General features: G+C 42.8%; 1 protein-coding gene across 1 annotated transcript in view; it reads left to right on the top strand.

Moving 5' to 3' along the window:
- The window catches only part of ERCC6L2 (ERCC excision repair 6 like 2), a 1215137-nt gene that overhangs the window by 731202 nt on the left and 461694 nt on the right, over window positions 1–22241 (top strand). Inside the window, exons 14-15 of the mRNA XM_078675691.1 lie at window positions 16495–16640; window positions 18868–18963. Coding sequence (XP_078531817.1) covers window positions 16495–16640; window positions 18868–18963 — 242 coding nt within the window. The remainder of the gene's footprint in view (window positions 1–16494; window positions 16641–18867; window positions 18964–22241) is intronic.

Raw genomic sequence — 22241 nt, 5'->3', positions numbered from 1 at the left:
GTCCGCCTCCTTTGCCCTTCAGCTGTGTTGGGCACATGTGCCTGTCGGTGTTGTGGGGGGGGTTGCTGGGCACGTAGTTCATCCTCTCCCTCCACCTCTATGTGTATCCCCCTGCGCGTGGCGATGTTGTGCAGGATGGCACACACAGCAATGATCTGGCAGCAGGTCACTGGGTCATACTGCAAGGCACCTCCAGTCTTGTGCAGTATTCGGAAGCGGCTCTTGAGGATGCCGAATGTTCGCTCAACCACATTCCTTGTGCTGATGTGTGCTCTGTTGTAGCGCTGCTCTTGCGGGGTAGCTGGGTTGAGATAGGGAGTGAGGAGATATTCACGCAATGCGTATGCGCTGTCACCTGCAGGATGGGGAGAGAATGGTAATCAGCATGAATGAAATTATACATGTGGGGATGGAGTGGATGGGGAGTACGATGATGCAGCTATATGTACCTAGTAGGTGTCCCTCTCCGAATTCACCGTTGATCAGGCGCCTGTGGAGGCCACAGTGACGGAAAATGTAGGCGTCGTGTGTGCTCCCGGGGAATTGGGCTACAAGGTCCGTAATGATGAACTTGGCATTGCACACCACCTGCACATTAATAGAATGATATGATTTCCGGTTGCGGAAAATGTATTCGGTGGCTGATGGAGGACAGATGGGGACATGCGTGCAGTCAACACACCCTACGACATGGAATTGTGCCACCTGGTAGAATTCCCTTTTGGTGCGGGTAAGCTGCTGGGGGGTTCTGGGGAAGGTGATGTGGCGATTAATAAATGTCAGCATGGCCTCTAGGAACCGGTGGAAGAAGCGTGATAAAGCACTTTGCGACACGCCTCCTGTCTCAGCTATTACCCCCTGGAAGCTTCCAGATGCAAGCAGGTGCAGGCAGCATAGGACCTGCACATGGGCTGGTATGGCGTTGGTCCGACGGGTCTCGTGCTGCAGTAATGGTGCCAGGTCTGCTATTAGGTCCATTATCATGGCACGGTTGAGTCTATACTTGGCGTACACCTGTTCCTCGGTCTGCCCCAGCAAAGTGATGCGCACCCTGAAGATCCTGTCCTGTATCATCCTCCTGCGCTGGGCCTGGGCGTTGATCCTCCACCTCCTAGCAAGCACGTAGAGGGCAGCCATTTTGGTGTACATGTGGGGTTTCCCAGGGCATTTATGAAGGGTTACTGATTGTCAGCACCTGCTGATGGGGTTAGTTTTTTTTTTTCTGTCCTTCTGTTAACTTTACCTCCTGATTGTGATTCCCCTTATTTTGCTCATGCTAAATAGCGATTTTAGGGATTTCCGGTATTAGCGACTGTTCATGCATTCCATTTCGATTCGTTATTGCCTATTCGGTATTTCCGAAGTATGCTTTGGGGTTCGGTATTTCCGAATGTCTGTTTAACGAATCGGTAATTTACCGCGGAGGATTTTAGCGGTTCTTTATTTTTTTCCGATTTTTTGTTTGATGCATTGCGTTTAATGGTTTTGCGTTCGGTATCGGCCTGTTTTACCGATTCGGTGTTTTACCGGGAGGTATTTTCGTTGATGCATATGCCTGGTGGTTCCTTATATGCACTATGGCTAGGGTTTGCTCACTGGGAGCGCTTGTTCTTTTTAACGTAGTCAATCAAATTTTATGATTCTCTTTTAACTATTTTATGATTTTTCTGCGTGCTAGGACCGTAATGTACGATCTTTTAAATATCCATATTTTTTAGCTGGAATTGTGTATTTTTTATCTGTAACTATGTATATATGTCTTTTTATGGTATTTTACCGATAATAAAAGCTTTTTGACTGACTGACTGACTGTTAATGCGACAATGTATTAGTGGTGATATTGAATATTGTTTGTGTCTGGGTATGCTCCAGTTATTTATATACTGTATTTATGTATATGTGTATTTATACTTGTCTTTCATATGTGATCCATAGCCCTGATGAAGTTCAATGTATACTGAACGAAACGCGTTGGCTGTATGTTTTTGATTACTGGACCATATATATATTTTTTAAAGTGGGAGGAAATAAAAAAGACTTTTTTCTAAACAATATACTGGAGGATGTATTGACTATTTTTGTGGGTGCCCCACTCCATCCTTGTTTTTAATCCTACTCTGACATTCAGTAATATCACACAACGGCTGAGATTGGAGTGGAAGTGCACCAACCCATTATCATTTGGAACAAAGGGCCAGATGTACGACACTTCCATTTTGTGATTCCTGATTGCGACGTTTTGCGGCTCACAATTTGTGACTCACAAAATGGAATATACAACAGTGTCTGAGACACTGTTTGTGATTCCAGTGGGGTTTTAAATGACCGGCCTCATCAATAATCATGAGACAGGTCACAATTTTCGACCCATTGGGAAAGGCCAGCACTCGCAGGGATGGTGGCCTGCTGGAGTCAGCAGATCACTATGTCTGTGACTGCATAAATACTATTCAATTAATCAGGTTTTAAAAAAAATAAAATAATGCATTTAAAAAAGAAAAATGAAACGTTTCTGTTTCATTTTTTAGAGTAGGCGGTGGTCAGTGGGACCACTGCCTGCTCTTAAAAAAATATTTTTGCATTTATTCACAAAGGGGAAGGGGTCCCCTGGAGACCCCTTTGCATTTGCGAGTGGCTTACCACCCACTTGAAATAGGTAGTAAACTGTGAGTGTTTTGCAACTGCAAATGCTGTCGCAAAACAGTGGTACATACCATTCTGACATGTTGTTAGGAAGGGACGTCTTTTGCAGGCATCTTCCTAATAGGGACTCGCAAACGCAATTTTGAGAGTCACTGACTCGCATAATAGCGTTTGTACATAGCAACACCCTTTTTTGCAGTCGCAAACGGGCCATTTTCCCTTATGTGACCGCAAAAAAACGGTGGTACATCTGGCCCTAAATGTCAAATGCATTTTAGAATTCAATCAATCAATCAATCAATCAATCAGGGTATTTGTATAGCGCGCTACTCACCCGGAGGGTCTCAAGGCGCTGGGGGGGGGGGGGGGTCCGCTACTGTTCGAACAGCCAGGTCTTGAGTTGCTTCCTGAAGGAGAGGTGGTTTTGGGTCAGACGGAGGTGGATTGGAAGGGAGTTCCAAGTCTTGGCTGCCAGGTAGGAGAAGGATCTTCCTCCCATGGTGGCTCTTCGGATGCGTGGAACGGCGGCGAGGGCGTGGCTGGTTGATCGTAGCTGGCGGGTGGGAGTGTAGAAGGTCAGGCGGTTGTTGAGGTACCTGGGGCCCAGGTTGTGGAGGGCCTTGTGTGCATGGGTAAGGAGTCGGAACGTGATTCTCTTGCTGACGGGGAGCCAGTGCAGGTCTCTCAGGTGTCCGGAGATGTGGCTGTGTCGGGTGATGTCCAGGATGAGTCGTGCGGAGGCGTTCTGGATGCGTTGGAGTCTTTTCTGTACTTTGGCTGTGGTTCCGGTGTAGAGGGTGTTTCGGTTGTCCAGTCGGTTGGTGACGAGTGCCTGGGTGACCCTCTTCCTGGTTTCGGTGGGGATCCAATTCCGCCTTTGGTTTAGATAGTTCACAATCTATTATCAATACAGGTATACAGAAGGGCAGGAAGAAAAATATATGCAGTGTGGGTAACAGCATAACATTTTTTATTATTTGTTAACATTCAATAAATTATGTATCAAATATAACAAACATATTGACAAAAATAAAGACGTATGAAAATAATTATTATCGAAGAAGACTCATATAGTTCCTGTGTACAACTTATGCATCAACATTCATTCTACAAACACACATTTAAAGGCAGCGTACAGGAGAGATATGTATAGCAGTGCGATATCATACATAGAATATTATTTAATTGTATAGTAAATGAATAATGCGGTCAATGTTTTATTCTGTCAAGCAAATGTCTTGTTATGATGAATCTTCCTGTGGCTTGTATTCTACATGTGTTTCGGCATAGCGCCTTCTTTAGGAAAGCCACATACTAATAACACTCAAAGTTCCTGCAAAACTATATCACAATAAATATTGCCCTAAAGAAAACCAAAAACATAATTAAGGATTAGGATAAATAACACGATTTGTAACCACTGACCGAAAACCAGCATCTTCACCTAAACTATTGTGAAAGAAAGGAAGAAGACATTTGGCAGAGAGCCTAAAACCATATTAGTGCCATGAATTATAAGGAATATCAGGAAAGTGTGAGAGAAAGGGAAAGAAAGCAACACATTGTGCAAAACTTCCATAGAAGTCAATAAAGAAGTGCTCCTGGAACCCAAGCCCTGATTTAAATAGAGAGGTAAGGGCCAACTGTATTAGACCAATACAGTTTGACACATATTTTGAAAATGGCTCTTGGGATGCAAAGACAGGGAGAACCTGCAATTGGTTTCAAAGCAGATAAAGGATTGTTGCGCGAGAAAAGTTATAATGCATCTGGCTGACTTGGGGTGATGCAGAATGTCCTTGTCCTTAGAAATGAAGGATAGAGCGGCTGTATTACTTTCATCAAGAAAAACAAGGCATTAATGCCGGGATTAGGCATGGGTATTTTAATCTAAAATATCTACTGGTTCAAATTGGATGCCTTATTGCATACAGAGGATCACCTAGTCCTTAGGAGGATTGAAGAACGAAATCATCCAAAATCATCTGGTGTTGTAGAGAAGATGAAAGGTACCATCGAAAACAAACTGGCTAGAGTGTGTACCTCTACTAATATGCAATGGTCTGATGATATTCCTTTTATTTTGATGAGCTGTAGAAGTTCCCCAGACAAAAGGACTGAACTCTTGACTCCTGAAGTGCTAATGGGCAGAGCCATGCATATTGTATACGTATCTTCAGCAACACTTGTGTTAATAACTGATGGTATGATATTGGATTATGGCAACGGTCTTGCTGATGTGGTAAAATCAGTCTCTCATTAGTGAATTTGGCAACAGCACCAACAAAAGAAACGCACTACCATCCACTCCAACCAGAAGACTAGATCCATGTGAAAAAGCATGTCATTAAAATTTGTCTTAAGGCTCATTGGGATGGACCACATCAAGTTTTGCTTGTGGCCTGTGACTAACGCTTCTATGAAGTGTGCTGGAATCCCACAGTTGATTCAAACAGCTCATACCAGAAAAGGGAAAACGGCACATCAAGAGGTAGTGACAATAACCACTAGTTCACAGAATCAAGCTCAATTTAGCAGCGAGGATGAAGAGACGGGATACGTTGGAGAAGAATTTGCTGAAACTGGAGAAGGTCCAGGTGAAGGTACCAGCAGCCAGTTTCAGTTTGAGGATCAGAGGGAAGAACTGTTGTAAAGTCACCAGCAGCAGCAAGAAGAAATAGTCTCCGATCCAACTCATGAAAAGCTCCAGCTGAAAATTTGAGTTTCAAGAACCCTCAGGGGAAGGAAGCCGTTTACAATGAGGTGAATTGCTCATGCAAGTCAAAGCACAAATTCAGTTGTCAGTGAAGAAGATTCAGCAGTAGTGACAAGTGAAAATATAAGAGCCATATCTCCTAAGGCAGTGAAGAGGACTCACAAGAGCAGAGAATGGAAGATTAGAGTCCATCAGAGAAACACCAGAATGTATTGAAATCAACTTAAAGAACAGTGAGAGTAAATCGCCAATTGCCAAAAGACCAACCAAAACGAGAATCCTGAACAGAAAGTACACTTCACCTTAATCAGCATGTCTTGAATCGGTGTCTGAAGAAGTAGTACAGTCATATGTAGAAGACTACAACTCAATAAAGTGTTGCTGATTTCTCTTTAAGAAAGCCACCTTTTTAGGTCGAGCCTGTCCCATTCCGCAGGAATGGATAGGATCGAATTCATGTCGGCAAAATCCTCTTCAAACTAAGGGGTTTCAGCCCGGCGTTTTCTTGCAGTTCACGTGAACATGCACGAGCATTCACGGCCAGGGCTTCTCCTCCCCTAGCAGCACTCCTCCCACACCAGCAACTCCCCCCTCCCACACCAGCACCTCCCCTCTCTCTCCCCGCAAACACAGCCTTGCCGTAGCAGCACTCCTCCCACACCAACACCTCCCCCCGCCCACACCAGCACCTCCCCTCTCTCTCCCCGCAAACACAGCCTTCCTTTCATTTCTCCTCCCCCTCCCCAGCCAGCTTCCCCCAGGCCGTGTTCCCTCAGATATGCTATTGCATATCGTTTGCTACCTCTTGTATTTTGTTGCTCTTGATACTTGCACAACTGTCACTATTGTCTCATGTAACGTAACGTTTGCTTTTGTAACATGCTCACTTGTAATTTTGGCTTCATGTATCTAAAAACGCCTCACTCGCGCTCCTTTCTCCCTCTCTCCCGCTGCCTAGTCCTCCCACCCCCTCCCTCTCCAGCGCGCGCTCCACTCGCATCTGCCTGCTGCTCCCCCGCCCACCCCCCCCACTCCCCCAACCAGCAATTCACACACAGCAACGCCACTCACACACGCAACGCAACTCATCCACGCAACCCCACTCATCGACGCAACCCCACTCATCTACGCAACGCCACTCACACACGCAACGCCACTCACACACGCAACGCCACTCACACACGCAACGCCACTCTCACACGCAACGCCACTCACACACGCAACGCCACTCACACACGCAACGCCACTCACACACGCAACGCCACTCACACACGCAACGCCACTCACACACGCAACTCATCCACGCAACCCCACTCATCGACGCAATGCCACTCATCGACGCAACGCCACTCACACACGCAACGCCACTCACACACGCAACGCCACTCACACACGAAACGCCACTCACACACGCAACGCCACTCACACACGCAACGCCACTCTCACACGCAACGCCACTCACACGCAACGCCACTCACACACGCAACGCCACTCACACACGCAACGCCACTCACACACGCAACGCCACTCACACATGCAACTCATCCACGCAACCCCACTCATCGACGCAACGCCACTCATCGATGCAACGCCACTCACACACGCAACGCCACTCACACACGCAACGCCACTCACACACGCAACGCCACTCACACACGCAACGCCACTCACACATGCAACGCCACTCACACACGCAACGCCACTCACACACGCAACGCCACTCACACACGCAACGCCACTCAAACACGCAATGTCACTCACACACGCAACGCCACTCACACACGCAACGCCACTCACACACGCAACGCCACTCACACACGCAACGCCACTCACACACGCAACGCCACTCACACACGCAACGCCACTCACACACGCAACCCCACTCACCCACGCAACGCCACTCACCCACGCAACGCCACTCACCCACGCAACGCCACTCACCCACGCAACGCCACTCACCCACGCAACGCCACTCACCCACGCAACGCCACTCACCCACGCAACGCCACTCATCATATTGTGCTGCAAAACTAAATACTTATAAGGTCCCACAAGCGAGACCTATTGGCAATGCCAATGATTGTGGGTGCAGATTGTGGGTGCAGATTGTGGGTGCAGATTGTGGGTGCAGATTCAGGGTGCAGATTCAGGGTGCAGATTCAGGGTGCAGATTCAGGGTGCAGATTCAGGGTGCAGATTGTGGGTGCAGATTGTGGGTGCAGATTGTGGGTGCAGATTCAGAGTGCAGATTCAGAGTGCAGATTCAGAGAAAACTCAGCAGCACCACCACCACAGCATCAATCTGTGCAACCATTCAACAACAACTGGTTCAATTATGTTCTCTCAATGTTTCAAGCTTTATTACAAATGTCACAAAAAGATGTTATTTCACTTCTGTTCTTGGATTTTCATCACAATAAAATACACTGAACATAATCTTCACAAACGTTATTTACAAAAGTTTAAGCTATTGCCAATATAAATAACAATCACTTTTATTTAAGTATTAATTATTTTAAAAAATTAAAAGCCGTTGCTATTTGTAATATCAATACATCTAAGTCACGTAAATACAAATCATGTTGCATTATAAATGCTATAGTCGTCACATGTGCGAAAGTTATAACTATTGGCATTGAAAATGACAAAGCTAATAATTTAGCTATTTTCAAAATCAACACATAAATAAAAAAATTGTCATTTACAAGACCAATAGCTCAAACTTTCATAATGCGAGACCTATTGCATTGCAAATGCTTGTTTATATTGTGTGAATCTGATAATCATGAATTTTTTTTATCAACATGTTTGAACCTCGAAAGAAAGAATCTCGATGAAAAATAGTTTTGAATTTATGAAATGAAAAAGTAGTGACTGAAGTTTGAATTTGGTCATTGTTTAAAAGAAAAGAGGATTGCTTATTGCTTTGAAAAAAAATATTGTTGCTGTATATGCGAGGCATAGGATAACAGTACCCAGAGACACCAATAGTGAAATAGTTGTAGTGCCCTGGGCTAAAGTTCCAAAAACTGTTCAGTGTCATATCGCTGTTCGTCATTTAACCTATTTTAATCTATCCTGTTCTGCTGCAGTTGCTCACACTACATTACCCTGCAGTTGCAAATGCTAATTTCTCAAAACAGAGAGCTTCTGCGTTCTTTAACACGGTCTCGGTGGACTCACTCCCGTGTTAGGCAATTCTGTCTTTTAGCATTCCTGGGCAGGCAGATCTTGAACATTAACAGTTTTATTTGCAATACAAGAGTGTTTCCACGGATAGAATCCCTCCAACATCAGCTCGGGGAGGTCATTAATTGGTTAACTGAGGCTCAAGATCACAAGATCGGTATGTACATAAAAGCAATGTAATTAGTACAAGATACTACTTGTTTGATATCAAACATACTTTCTGTTACCAGTCTAAGGCTATGTGTTTCGAAGAATCGATGCTGGCAAACTTTCAGTTGAACTGCTGTCATAAATCGGATCTAATGGATACTTTATTCTTAATTTAGTGCTCATTTGAGAGAGGTCTGTCGTGCTGCAGCCAGGAAGGTCTCTTCAAGGACTTTGTTCTAGCCTCTAGGTTAGATTGACTTGTTTCTTTGGTGCCAGCAACTGTTAATCTTTGTTTCTATTCTAACTGACATATTTCAACACTCGATTTAATTACGATAAACGTAGTTTACTGGCTTTAGCCCTAAACTCCTGTGACTTATTTTGCAAGTTATTGTGTTCCTTAGAAAAACAAGAGGTAATTTTTGTAGCACCTGTTTGTTCCCTGACCTTTTTTACACATCATGAGTGCTATTTTTACCTAAGCAACATGTATTATGGGTGTGGTTGATGAATGGGTGTGGAAATGTGGAGAAAGGTTTCCTTCAAAGCACTGTAAAGCTTGTGCAAACACAAGTACAGAATGATTAGATCATACTTGTTTTGTTGTGAACAAAAATGGAAGTTTCCCTTTGTATTTGGAAAACGACTAAATGAAACATGCAGCCTTACTACTCTTCTTTTCTTTTTTGTATTGCGTGTATCTGGACGAAGCGGGGAAAATAGATGGTGAATAAAGTTGCTACCATGCCTCTAATGGATTGATAATTTTTATTTTCAAATAGGTTGCTCTTTATCAAATGTGAGCCCCTGGATCACTTTGTTGTTAAAAAATGATGAAAATCCTAGAGCCTGAATTTTGTAAAATCAAAGTCTCAATTTTCGCTAATGACTTGAATTACAGTCCTCAGACCAGTGACTTCCTCTAGAATATCTAGATACCTGCTGTAATCTAGCTAAAACATTTTAACTGGAGTTTATTCATCTCAAATTGTTAGACTATTCCTGAAGGCTGAGCAAGATACTTTGAAAAACTTTGAAACCCCCGAGTAAGGGATGCTTCCACAATAGCAAAACAAAAAACTCCAAATGCATAAGGGAAGTCACACTGTGGTATTGACCATGAAATGCAAATAAATGCCCATCCTTCATTATCCCTTTAATAAATCGAGAAATGGTCCTCCTGAATGTGGTTTGTCATCAAAGCTTCGTCTCATTCTTCCTATAAAACCAATTTGTAGCCAATGACAATATCCAAAAAGGAAAGACCACATGTTTTGTCTCCTTAGGACTTATGCAGGGCCACAACAAGGTACATACACTCATATTCAATATATTTACACACATTACATTAAAAGCTATGTAAAAATTAAAAAACAAACCTTTCTATTACCAGATAAGGTGCTGGTTATCAGACCAGCGAAGTTTCATCGAGCACAAAAAAGTGAAATAATAGCAAAACATGAAAGCAAACAAAATCTATGTAATGATTTGAAATGAGTCCACCTTGTAATCAATGAATTTCATTAAACCTATCACGGTCAAATGGGTGTCCATGCAGTTATATAATACATAAAGTGTTGAGAACCAACCCAAATGCATTGCTGACAGAGCCATAGAGATATCATGTAATGAAAATTACAAAAAGCAGGCATGCCTTAAAAGTTCCAATCAAAACATTGTAGTGGAGCTAAAATTTTCAACATGCAGCTTGCATATTCAAGAGCCTTTTGACAATCCAGGACCTAGAATTTATAACTAATAAATAAATGTCAAACGTGTTATGTTTTTGCTACATTCAGCCACAAAGAAAGCAGTACATCATACAGTGGTGTCAATTACTGTAAAAGCCTAAAGTATATGGAGCCTGCGATCTCACAGTGTAATAAGAGGAGCAGTAACTTATAAATTTGTATCATGCAACGTGATGACTAGCAAGTATTCTTCGGACTCCAAATGCGGCCAAAAGGCAACCAATACTCTTCTAAAGTGTAATAAATGGGCAGGAGTTGTAAAGACTCATTGCCATAATTGTTGAAGACTCTCAGTATAGCAAAAACCATGTTGTGCCATGACCAGTCCTAAAAAAAACTCATACATGGGCATCTAATATGAAGCTCAGTGTCATAATTTGATATTTCCTTGCAGCTGTAGAAAAGCCCTTATGTCATAGGCAATCTAAATGACATTAGCAACAGTGGGAATGATGTACCTGAAACTAGTATGAACTAAACGCAAATCCGGTAAAATAAAGCATACAAGAGTGGGCTGTGCCAACTCCTGGATCTCAAATGTACGTATTTAGCAACTGTAGTGGAATGGATGCAAAGTTTCCATTGAAAAATCTCCCACTCCTGCTAGGTCCTAAACCTGGTAAGGAAGGTCACAGATATAATTTACAGTGTGTATCAATCTACTAGGTGGCCGCTATCCACACTGAAATTGACCTCTCCCGCTACATATCCAAAGCATCATCCTGTGCAGCGTGCTCCTAGTGTTCAACCCGAGCGCCTTATCGAGCACACTTATATGTGGTTGCCACGGTACCATACCACCGTCAGCAGCGGATTAGGGAGCGAGAAGGAGGACTGTAACCAAAGTAGACTGGAGTTTGTGTACCCATTTCTGCTGTGGTCCATGTGGCACTTTATAATGTGTATGTACAGCTTATGATAGAGGGTGAATGAAGCAAAGCTTCAGTATACTGTTGTTGCTCAGGTTCTTAAATATATGAGGTAGACACAATCAAAATTATTGTATTTAGGTAGCTGTTCAGTCAACTGCTAGTTTCAAGTGGGTAATGAAATGTGATTAATACGTGTACAATGGCCAAGGTGACTGTGAGCAGAACCCTTAAGAAAGTTCACATTATATCTGTGAATAGGGAATGGCAGGACATCTATACAACATCTGCACGTAGGAAAGGCATAGTGCTCTCAAGAGGTCTACAAGCAGCATCTAGTGGAGTATCAACAGGAAGTCTATCTACATTAGAAGATAGGCTATCCAGGGCAAATAGTTGACCAGCACCAGATCCATGAGCAGCAAAGAGTAGAACCTCCTCACCAGATTTATGAGTTGTTTCAAATTTGTAATTCACAGGTAAGAAGATCTGTGAATTGCACCAGAGAATGAACTTACACTTGTTAACACTCTCTGAGCCTAGGTTGCATCTCATTGGTACCAGTTTAACATGTAAATATATCAACAAGCAACAGAAAGTGTAGTGTAGTTCCTATATTCCCAATAGGCTCTGCGCATTGGAATAACATACTATAGATTTGACGTAGGACTGAGGTCTACTAGGTCTCTATCGAATACATTAGACTTAATTGTGAGTGCCAGCTAGCTCAGAGGTCACTAGAAACTTTCTGGAATTCACAAGAAGGGATTAGTTTCTGACAACCGCATAAACATGACAACTTTGTTTCCCAAGAATAAGAAATGTATCTCTAGAGTCGCCGAAACAATAGATAGTTATTTTACTCAGTCAATCGTGCATGCTTCGTTTCACCAGAGGTGCAGAGAAATAGAGAGATGGGCGTTTTCAATAAAAGTATTTATTGAACAGTCTTCTTTCTCATGCAAAAGAAATGAACTGCTACAATCGTAATACTGGTTGCAAAGTACAATGCGTACAGTACGAAGAGTATTATAAAATAATACTGTAAAAGCATGGTATGGTTTCTAAGCCATATAAAATACATAGAATACATACATTAATAAATAAAGACTAAAAGTACTCAACTGGTGCTTCTAAAATACGCCTACCCCGGTTTACCTAACCCAAGTCTAGTACGAGGGAAGAAGTAAGTGAGGTGTAGCTTAGTTTTAGTATTCTTTGCCAAGAATCTATCCAAGAATTCTCTAAGTCTCCAAGGGTCTAATCAGCTCCGTACCTTGGTTTTAGAATGAAGGAGGTCTGGTATCTCTCTCTCAGGACTCGATTAACCAACAACCCGCAAGGGTAGCTTGGAAACACTGGAGCTGGATTTCTTGGCAAGAGAAAAGACAGTGTCTCTCTCAGTGCGTCTGCTGGAGGGTCGGCTTCCTTCGGCACTTGCTTCAGCGAGATGCGTCGGGCAAGTAGATAGTCAAACTGCTCCTAACCACCGTGTGTTTGCCTGGGCAAGTGTGGGCATATTTATACCTTGAAGGTGCCTAGTTTGACGTAAGGTTAGACATAATAACGTCATCAAAGACTCAGTTCTTTGAAAACTCCATGAGTTCTTGGATAAATCAATATTCAAGCAAGGGGAAGTCCCTGACTGCTGAAAGGCGGGTTTTTCCAAGAAATCGTTGTGGATTTTCGGAACTTGGGGAAGTAGCCATGCCGTATTTGGACTGTATAGGCTAAGTCTAAATATGGTTATGATTTCTATGCCTATATAAGGATATGATGATTTATACCTATATATGGGCATGAATCGGGAAAATTACACTAGGGTCCTAAATTCATATACAACAAAAGATGACCAGTAAACCTTTGCAAAGGGTCTTCACCACGTGGCAGCTTGTCACGGCATTTTAGTAACTTTTGAACCTTTTGAGATAAAAACAATTTATTTTTTGTTAAAATCGGCAGATGATGGATTATGTGGCAAATGCGGCTGCACAGTCTCATAATTCCACTGGCCCTAAATTATGGCTTAGGTAAGAATATGTCTGAAATATATGAGAAGAGAATGCGTGGTAATGCTCCTCAGACAAGCCAGTCTCAGCATTCACCATTTATAGTATTCAATGGTTAGTCTCCAGTGATGTCCCAATGTTTTCTGGTAATTGCAGTCCTTCATATAATTTTATTTTCTGTCACTTTATTGTCATTGTGCAAATCACATGTATATGACGCGCCAAGCAGTAGCACAGCCTGGTGAAGGAATAGTTCCATCAGTGAACCAATTCACATCATGTACTCCACACATAGTCCAACCATTAATCCATTTTGTTAGCGATTTGTTTTTCCAATAATTCTTATTCCAAATTTTATCTATCAGTTAACATCCACTTTGAAGGCAGGATAATTCCACAATTATTTCATGTTTTTCATTGTCCTCTGCATGCCCATCCAGGCCTTGTCAGCGACACGTTAAAAGAATTAGACATTTCATATTATGAATCCTCATGTTATTCCACCCAATGCATTTCGGCGGGCTATACAGCCCTTCCTTAGGAGTAACGGGAATAATAGAAAATCTGCAAAAATAAATGCTGAATAATCCGCTTGGTATCTACGTTTTAAATAACATCCCCAATGTTTTGCCTTGAACAATCATGTGAGCCGAATACTAAAGCATGATAGTGCAACTCCCTTTCTGTTGCTGATAAAAAAATACCTCTACCGGAGTTCCCTTGTACTGAAACCACGTCCACTCCCAGCCCAATTCATTTACTTAAACACCCAAGCACAAACAATACTGAAACCAGTCCCTTCTATACCTCCAAACCCTTTGTTTAAATACGAATGCTACAGGGACCGCTACCATATTCACTGCTTCCTACTTTGTGTAAGCTGTTAAACACCCCTTTCCTACCCCGTGGTGTAACCTGTGGGAAAATACCTTCACAGCCGTGACCGGCACTCCGTAACCTTTGTTACCTGTGTTACCTTTATTGTCATTATCACATTGCATGTTGTAATCTATGTGCATACTTTTCCTGGTAACTTCTGATCCTCTGAAGATCCCTGCTTCACAGTGGGTGCTCTCCCCTGAATGTTTCGAACACCTTGATAGAGAAACAGTAGTATTATAGTCTTTCAGGAGCAACCTATCCGGCCCCACACAGAAAATGTTAGAAAAGAAGGTGTGCTTGTACATGGCTGTCTTAACAGTATTATGAGCCCCCGGGCAAAGCAGTACACTCGACACTGCCTACACAACCACTCACAGGAATAAAAATATAAATTATCGATAAAATAAACTTAGGTTACATTCTGGTCTGTGCATTGATTAGCATGGGACCCTAAGCTCATGGGGCCACCGGGCAACTGCCCAGCGTGCCCATGTGTTTAGACGGCACTGTGCTTGTACAGACAAGGTAACGTCACCATTTGCTGAGTATTCCGAGGCCTAGGCTTTCCTGCGAGGAAGTGTCTCTGTGTTAAGGTGTTTGATCATTACTATTTGAAATATTTAAAGCAGAGCAGCTACTGAAAAGCTGGACCAAAACGTATTGAATTCCTTCCACTGCTATGACTTTAGTGTTCCAAAAAAGTGGATCACACTTTTAAATCTTAATGCATTCTTAAGGCGTGAACTGCGAAACCTGATGTGATGAAAGCTTGGGACCTCATTGGTGCCTTGACCCTAGCAGACTTGTTAGTGGGTGGGGCATGAAGTTATTTCATGAATTACATGATAAAAATGATCTACACCAATCTCAACACTTTAGATACCTACATCTCTGACATCCTTTATGAGCGGAGGACATCCCTAGGAGTAAACTGGAGAATAACAGTCCCCCGGAGAGCAGGATACGCTTGAAGGAACTAACCACCAAGGCATCTCCCGTATTTATCGCACCCTGGAGGTAGACTTGGGCATCTTGGAAGACGTGGACTGGGAGACAGGCTTGATGCAGACTACGGAAGTAGCAATTAAAACCGAGCTAGGGAATTATACAACTTAAAGTCCTTTACAGAAACCAACATCGATTGTTTAAACTATGCAGATCACGCTCACCCACCTGCCTGCAGTTAGGGAGGCGATTAGTTTCTACTTTCATTCACTCTGGACTGCCCCTGTATACAACCGTATTGGAAGGTGGTAACCTCTAGACTGATGTCCATATTGGGAGTGTAAGTTCCTTCAGGCCCCACTTTATAATATCAGGCATCCCCAGTGTGGTGAACTTGCCCAGGACACAGCTCCTATTCTATGCATTGGGTTTCATCCTGACTTAGCAAGACATTGCTAGAGAATGGGGTGCCCCAGCTCCCCCTACTCTGGGCTAGTTGGTCACTGGCATGACATACTATATTGAAGCAGAGTGTGTGGTATACACTGCTAGGGCTGCCCAAACAGATTTTTCAAAGTATGGGGGGGCCCTGGCATGCCTTCTATGGCTTGGACTGCGAACCTGATGGTTGACCAGCTACCCTGGTGGAAGAAGGGGATGTCAAGGAGGGGAAAAACCCATACGTATAGCCAAGACCTAAATCTGACAGATAGGAGGGAAGAAGGAGTAGGTAAACATTGTCTGTACTGACGGATACCTTTGTTAAACATTATCCTTTGGAACTTGGTGTAGTCTCGTTGAGCTTGTCTTCTGTTCTCCTGTGACTTATGTGCAGATTGTATCTGACACAGTGGTGTGTTATTGTTGGTATGGTTATACATGATAAAACCAACTAAAAAATACATTTGTAAGATAATGCTTGAATGAGTGCCTATAACGCCTCTTTCTTGTGAATAGGAGGCAGTCCCACTTTGGCTTCACTTACAACATTGCATATATTTAAAGAGCCTAAAATAAAAAATCCAATTCCCTAATCAACCCCTACATGAGCCCCAACCAATTTTCCCCTCAAAAGCTCCCACAGCCCATTCCGACCTCTCCTGCTAACACCTGCTACTTGCTAAAACATGTGTCTGTAGACCTAGCCTTGCCAGTCCCATCACGCCTTCACAATATTTCACGCATGCGTCGTAGTGCTATGACTTTGGCTTCTGTTTCTACAGTGTTTTGATCACTAAGTGGCATGCACATTTTGGGAATTTTGGGAAAAAGAAAACAAAAAATGTTTAACTCTTCTAGTAATAGCTGACGGTTGTTTCACTCCATCTCTTTTCTTCCAGTTGCTCGATGTCTTGGAACGGTACTGCATGGCTTCTGGGCTGGATTATAGAAGACTGGATGGGAGTACAAAGCCCGAAGAGCGTGTAAAGATTGTAAAGGAGTTCAACATCACGCAAGATGTGAACATTTGCCTTGTCTCTACAATGTGAGATATTTTTGTGTGCCCTACCTTTTGAGCAGGGCATTGGAATTGTAGCAACACCCTTGCAGTTATTTTAGAAGCATGTAGTATTATAATTCCAGCTAGTGACTAGATGGACTGCAGTCACAGCGGTCATAGGACTTTATGACAGCTCCTAATGGTTCCATTGAACATATTTCTTGTTGTGTACCCCCTCGCAGTGTATTTAAGCATGTGTCCCTGGTCATAGAAGTCATGCTTCTGGAGCTGGGGCTGGACTATGCAATTTTCGGGGAGGGGCAAAGACCCGTTTGCATGTGGGTGACCCCGCCCTGTAATGGTACAGACGAGTTAAAAATGATGAAATGCACCCAGAGTAATTACCAGGTGATCCCATTAATTTGTTTTTGTTTGCTGCACATGGTCGAGGGAGCCGAGCAAGGTTGTGACATCGCCGGGCGCTTGTCTTCCAGTACCAAGGAGCATAGACTAGCAGACTGCTATTTTAAGCCAAAACTGATTTGAATATTGTTGGTCTTTACCTGTAGTTGCAACGACGAGCCAAAAAAACATCAAATGGAATGTGACTACAGTATTCACCAGGGGCGCAGATTAGTTCTTGCGTTTCCATACAACTCTTTTTTGCAGTCTGGACACTACATCGGTTATTTTTTATTACCGTTTGACTCTCATCTTTGTGAATGTGGGATCTGGCTCCAGCATTCTAAACTCAATCACTATACCCTGTTTTGCACAAGAGTAAGATATTATTAAGCTACAAGAACTGATCCTTAACCAACGAAGCCTGGATATGAATACTCCAACAAAGCAATGGCACTCCTAGTTATCATTTAGAACAAACATTCAAAAGCATGCGCTAAAGAGCCAATTGCAATTAGGCTGTCCACACTGAGTCACACATATTTCTGAAAACATCTATTAACTACGTTGGTGCATAATCACAAAAACATAAAACATTGCAATCACTGAATCAAATAAGAATGTGCAAAATGTCCCCAATGAAACAGAACCACAAGAAAGGTGTGTTTTTCGTGACAAACAATTCGAAAACGTCATCATTGGTTGTGTGTTGGCCTTTTAATGACCCCACATTAATAGTTTGTTTGTCAAAGTTGTGGAAGACGTTTCGACCCAGAATAAAATGACCAGGTCTTATCAGGACTAAATGATAGGGGGAACATCTGCAAAAATTAATATTTGATGGGATCGGAATATTAAGAAGATGGGAGAGGTGTTCAGGGTCAAAGCGAATTCTGAAGTGTAAGTATACGTCCACAAAAATGTGCAGGGTTACGGATGTTGCCAACAAAAAGATAACCTTTTTGTCACCCTAGTGAAAAACCAAGAGTCAGTACTTACTCGGGGGAGGAGGGGTGGGAGGATAACCTAACAGAACGAATCAACAATAGCATAATTAGCCTTAACACCAACCGTTGAGACCAAACTGTAGTTAATAAAACAAAAGACACTTCCCCCGGACACGCTAGCCCGTCTTGAAATAAAAGGTTCTTCATTAGAAGAAGACTGCGTTTAGAGGTTCCAACCTGAAAGTACTCACAAGAGTATGGCCATCTTTTTACCTTCTACCACATTTTTTGAGCATGTTATAATTTACATGGAACTGACAGCCTTTTTATTTGTATAGTCTTTGTTATTTTATATCGATCGTTTTGGCCTTTGACTCTCTTAGCAAGTTGGGTAGTTAAATATGCTTGCCCTTTTTATTCACGACTCTTCTGTCGAAAGGGAAATCTCGCAATCACCTACTGACCACTAATTCTTACTCTTTTTATCATATCTGATTCTCGGAGCCTCCATTCACATAGTATCACACTCTCCCCTCTCCTTCCTGCCCTACTACCCCCACCACTCCACTCTCTTTCTTTTTCATTTATTGTATCGTTGGTAAATTCGCCAAAGGTATACATCTGCCTGCTTCACTTCATCCAGTCTTATTTGATGCCCATAACCAGTTACTAACTGCTTGTGTTGCTTCATAAGTACTGGATGTATGCATATTGTAATGTCATTCCTTTATCATCTATATCTGTATGTGCCACATTATTGTATAACTTGTGCAACTGTTGGATGTTGGAGGTTGAAACTTTATCTTCTCCCTCCTTATTTTCTTTGTACTGCTTTTCATTATAAAAAGCAATAACATTTATTGAACATAAAAAATAGAAATTAATGTGAACTCACTGTCTTTTCACATGTTTGTTTTTTGAAGGGCTGGTGGCCTAGGTCTAAATTTTGTTGGTGCCAATGTTGTTGTGGTGTTTGATCCAACCTGGAATCCAGCCAATGACCTTCAAGCCATTGACAGGTATGAATATCATTGAACAAATTAACTAAAAACTCTTCCTTTGCCCCAGATTAGAACCGGTTCCTATCTGTTTATGATTATGTAGGTTCTGTACATATCCAGGACAAGTTCTCTCAACATGTTGCACTGTGGTGGTCAGCAGGCCTACTCACTGTTTGGATGCAAAATCCAAACTAAATATGTCCACATTCTAGGTCCAATACTTGGCCAGTTTAAGTCTTTCAAAGGTGAATGGGGAATAGTGTATTGATGAGTGGAATTTTATTGTGTTGCTTTTGTGCAGCAGTACCCTTGTGTTTTTTATATGCCATTTCACAATGTAGTACGAGTTTGGAAGGTAATCCCAGCGTTTCTGGGCAACTTATTTTTAAGTTGTGCTACGTTTGGTGTAGGGATATGGGCATTGCTGAATGTGGAGTCCTTTCTGTTCACTTTTCTTAGATGAATTTTCCTTGCTTCGTTGGACATTCATGCATCTTAAGGTACCCCATTGATTAATCTGACATTGTCAACATGATGAAATATTCTGATTCTGGAAATCATTAACTTCTGTGTTGTGTCTTCCCCCTTACCAAATTGTATTAACAAGTGTGCACAATGGTCTACTTACTTTCTTCTAAAATATGCACATTATGCCTCTCACTGCCATATGTTCCATCTTTAAACGTGATATGATGTTCCTAATTGTTGCTCTCTCTTGTACACAGATCGGTTTGCCACAATGTTGAACTGGTGGTCATTTTTGTTAGCGCTCTTTCCATTGTTATTACAGTGCATTCAATGGCCAATTCACTGTGCATTATAATTATCCCCGGAGGCGGAAAGCCGGGGGTTAAGCTGACACCTTTTAAAGACGTTTAAAAATTGTGTTTATAACATTGTGTATTTTGCTGGAAGAATTAATTTCCTTTTAACCCACACTCACCCTCGCCCTCGCAGTAACTCGAACCCTGGTCCTCGCACAGCGATTGACAGCTGATGCGATCGGACACAGGGTCGGCCGCCATCTTGGGGAGAAAGAAGGGCAGCGCTCCAGTCTTGCGATGCCTCCCGCCCTCCCAGGTATATAATTGGCCTCCTACTCCGCGCGCACCAATTCACTGTGCATTATAATTATCCCCTGAGGCGGAAAGCCGGGGGTTAGGCTGACACCTTTTAAAAACGTTTAAAAATTGTTTTTATAACATTGTGTATTTTGCTGGAAGAATTAATTTCCTTTTAACCCACACTCACCCTCGCCCTCGCAGTAACTCGAACCCTGGTCCTCGCACAGCGATTGACAGCTGATGCGATCGGACACAGGGATGCCGCCATCTTGGGGAGAAAGAAGGGCAGCGCTCCAGTCTTGCGACGCCTCCCACCCTCCTCCACCACTATATAAAGGACAACACTTCCCGTCCGCGCAGCGGGCGGGCGCAGCGGGCGCGACGGCGGCACGCCAAAGGAAAGCCCGTCTGCGCCCGTCCGCGCCAAGGAAGCGACAGGCGCAGGACACCCTGGACATTTACATTCCATCCCACTGTATCAGGCAAGCGACCATCGAAATTTCAATACTGCAAATAACTGTCCGTGTAGTTTGGATATGATCAAGATTAAGGGACCTTTTTCTTGTAAATACTGCAAATGGACTTCCCCTTGGTCCCCAATTGAGACTACAGCTTCTCCCATTAACACTGCTGCCGATACTTTAAATTTTAAAGGCGGGTTGATTAACGCCCGTTCTATGTGTGGCCGTAGTCAAGATATTAATGACCTTATCCTTGAGCTGGACTTGGACTGCCTCCTCATAACCGAAAAATGGCTAACTAATAGTAGCAACCCAGACTTAGCAATAGCCCTGCCAGACGGCTACACCATTTTTAGGCAGGATAGACTGAAGGGGAGAGGAGGAGGAGTAGCTGTGGTGCTGAGAAACCATATAAAATGCCACACTTTCAACTTAGAACCTTTGAAAGGAATAGAAGGGCTTGGTTTTTCCATTAAGCTAAATGATACCACCTCCTTCTCAGGAGGTCTAATCCACCGCCCCCAGGCAGTGCAACTAAGTTTTTAGAATCACTTAGCGATTCCTTAGGGCAGCTCCTTCTCCGTTACCCTCATTTCACACTACTAGGAGACTTCAATCTACAGTTGGAATCTAAACTAGACACTCAGGTGCTTAACTTTTATCAGACCCTGGAGATCTTTAATTTACAACAAAGGGTAACACAGCCTACACATCAAGCAGGGCATACCCTTGATGGGATATGCACTAACTTTCCCCTCTTGAAAACCCAGACACCTGTCCCACAAATTTGGACAGATCATAGTCCCACAAATTTGGACAGATCATAGTTTGATTCCTTTTAGCATCAGAACATCACGCCCCCAAAACTCATCAAAATTGAATAAACATTCAGAAAATAATATTAACTGGAACAAGGTCGAAGACGGTTTCAAGCTTCAACCCATATCCCAGACTCAGATCCCCAACCTGTCTGGTAATGTTGAACAAGACTTGAAATGCTTTCACAGCTGGATGCAGCAAGAGATCAAAAAATGTGCCCTACCTAAACATCCTCGAAGAAAGGAAAAAAGAGGAAAGAGAAATGCCCCCTGGTTTACACCTGAACTGGCCAAACTCCACCTATTATGTAAGAAGGGTGAACGCAATTGGCGCAAAACTTATGATCCTGCCAACAGAATTTTTTATATCCAGTAGAGGAAAATATATCTAGGTACTATTAAAATCGCCAAGAAGGAGTACTACATTAACACCATTAAGGAAGCAAAACAAAAACAAAAAACGTTATTCTCCATTGTCAAAACTTTTACACACCCAAAAGCCTTACAGCCCGAAATCCCACCATCCCTAGAATTCTGCAATCAAATTGCGGACTTCTTTGTGGAAAAGATTGACCTTATACAAAAGGATTTCCCAGCCCCGCAAGTCTATCAGCCCTCTGTCTCTCCTTACCAGGGAGAAAACACGACCAGTAGTCTTAGAACCTTCTCACCAGTTTCGCTATCCCTAACTCGGGAAGTAATTCTTGCTTGCAAATCGGGCGCCCCTTCGGATTCTTGCCCCCCACGAATTCTTCATCAGTTAATCGAAGTGGTTAATCCCCTTATAAACGAGATTGTAAATACTTCTCTCAATACAGGTATAGTCCCAGGCCAATGGAAACAAGCAGTCGTAAAACCTCTGATGAAAAAGTCTAATAAATCTTCCACAGAGCTTGCCAATCTACGTCCAATTTCACTTCTCCCAGTCCTGGGTAATATTACCGAACAGATGG

The sequence above is a fragment of the Lissotriton helveticus genome, chromosome 2_1, assembly GCF_964261635.1.
Source record: "Lissotriton helveticus chromosome 2_1, aLisHel1.1, whole genome shotgun sequence".
In the NCBI taxonomy this organism is placed as follows: domain Eukaryota; kingdom Metazoa; phylum Chordata; class Amphibia; order Caudata; family Salamandridae; genus Lissotriton; species Lissotriton helveticus.
The sequence above is the reverse complement of the archived record's forward strand: the minus strand, read 5'-3'. Positions and strand labels throughout refer to the sequence as shown.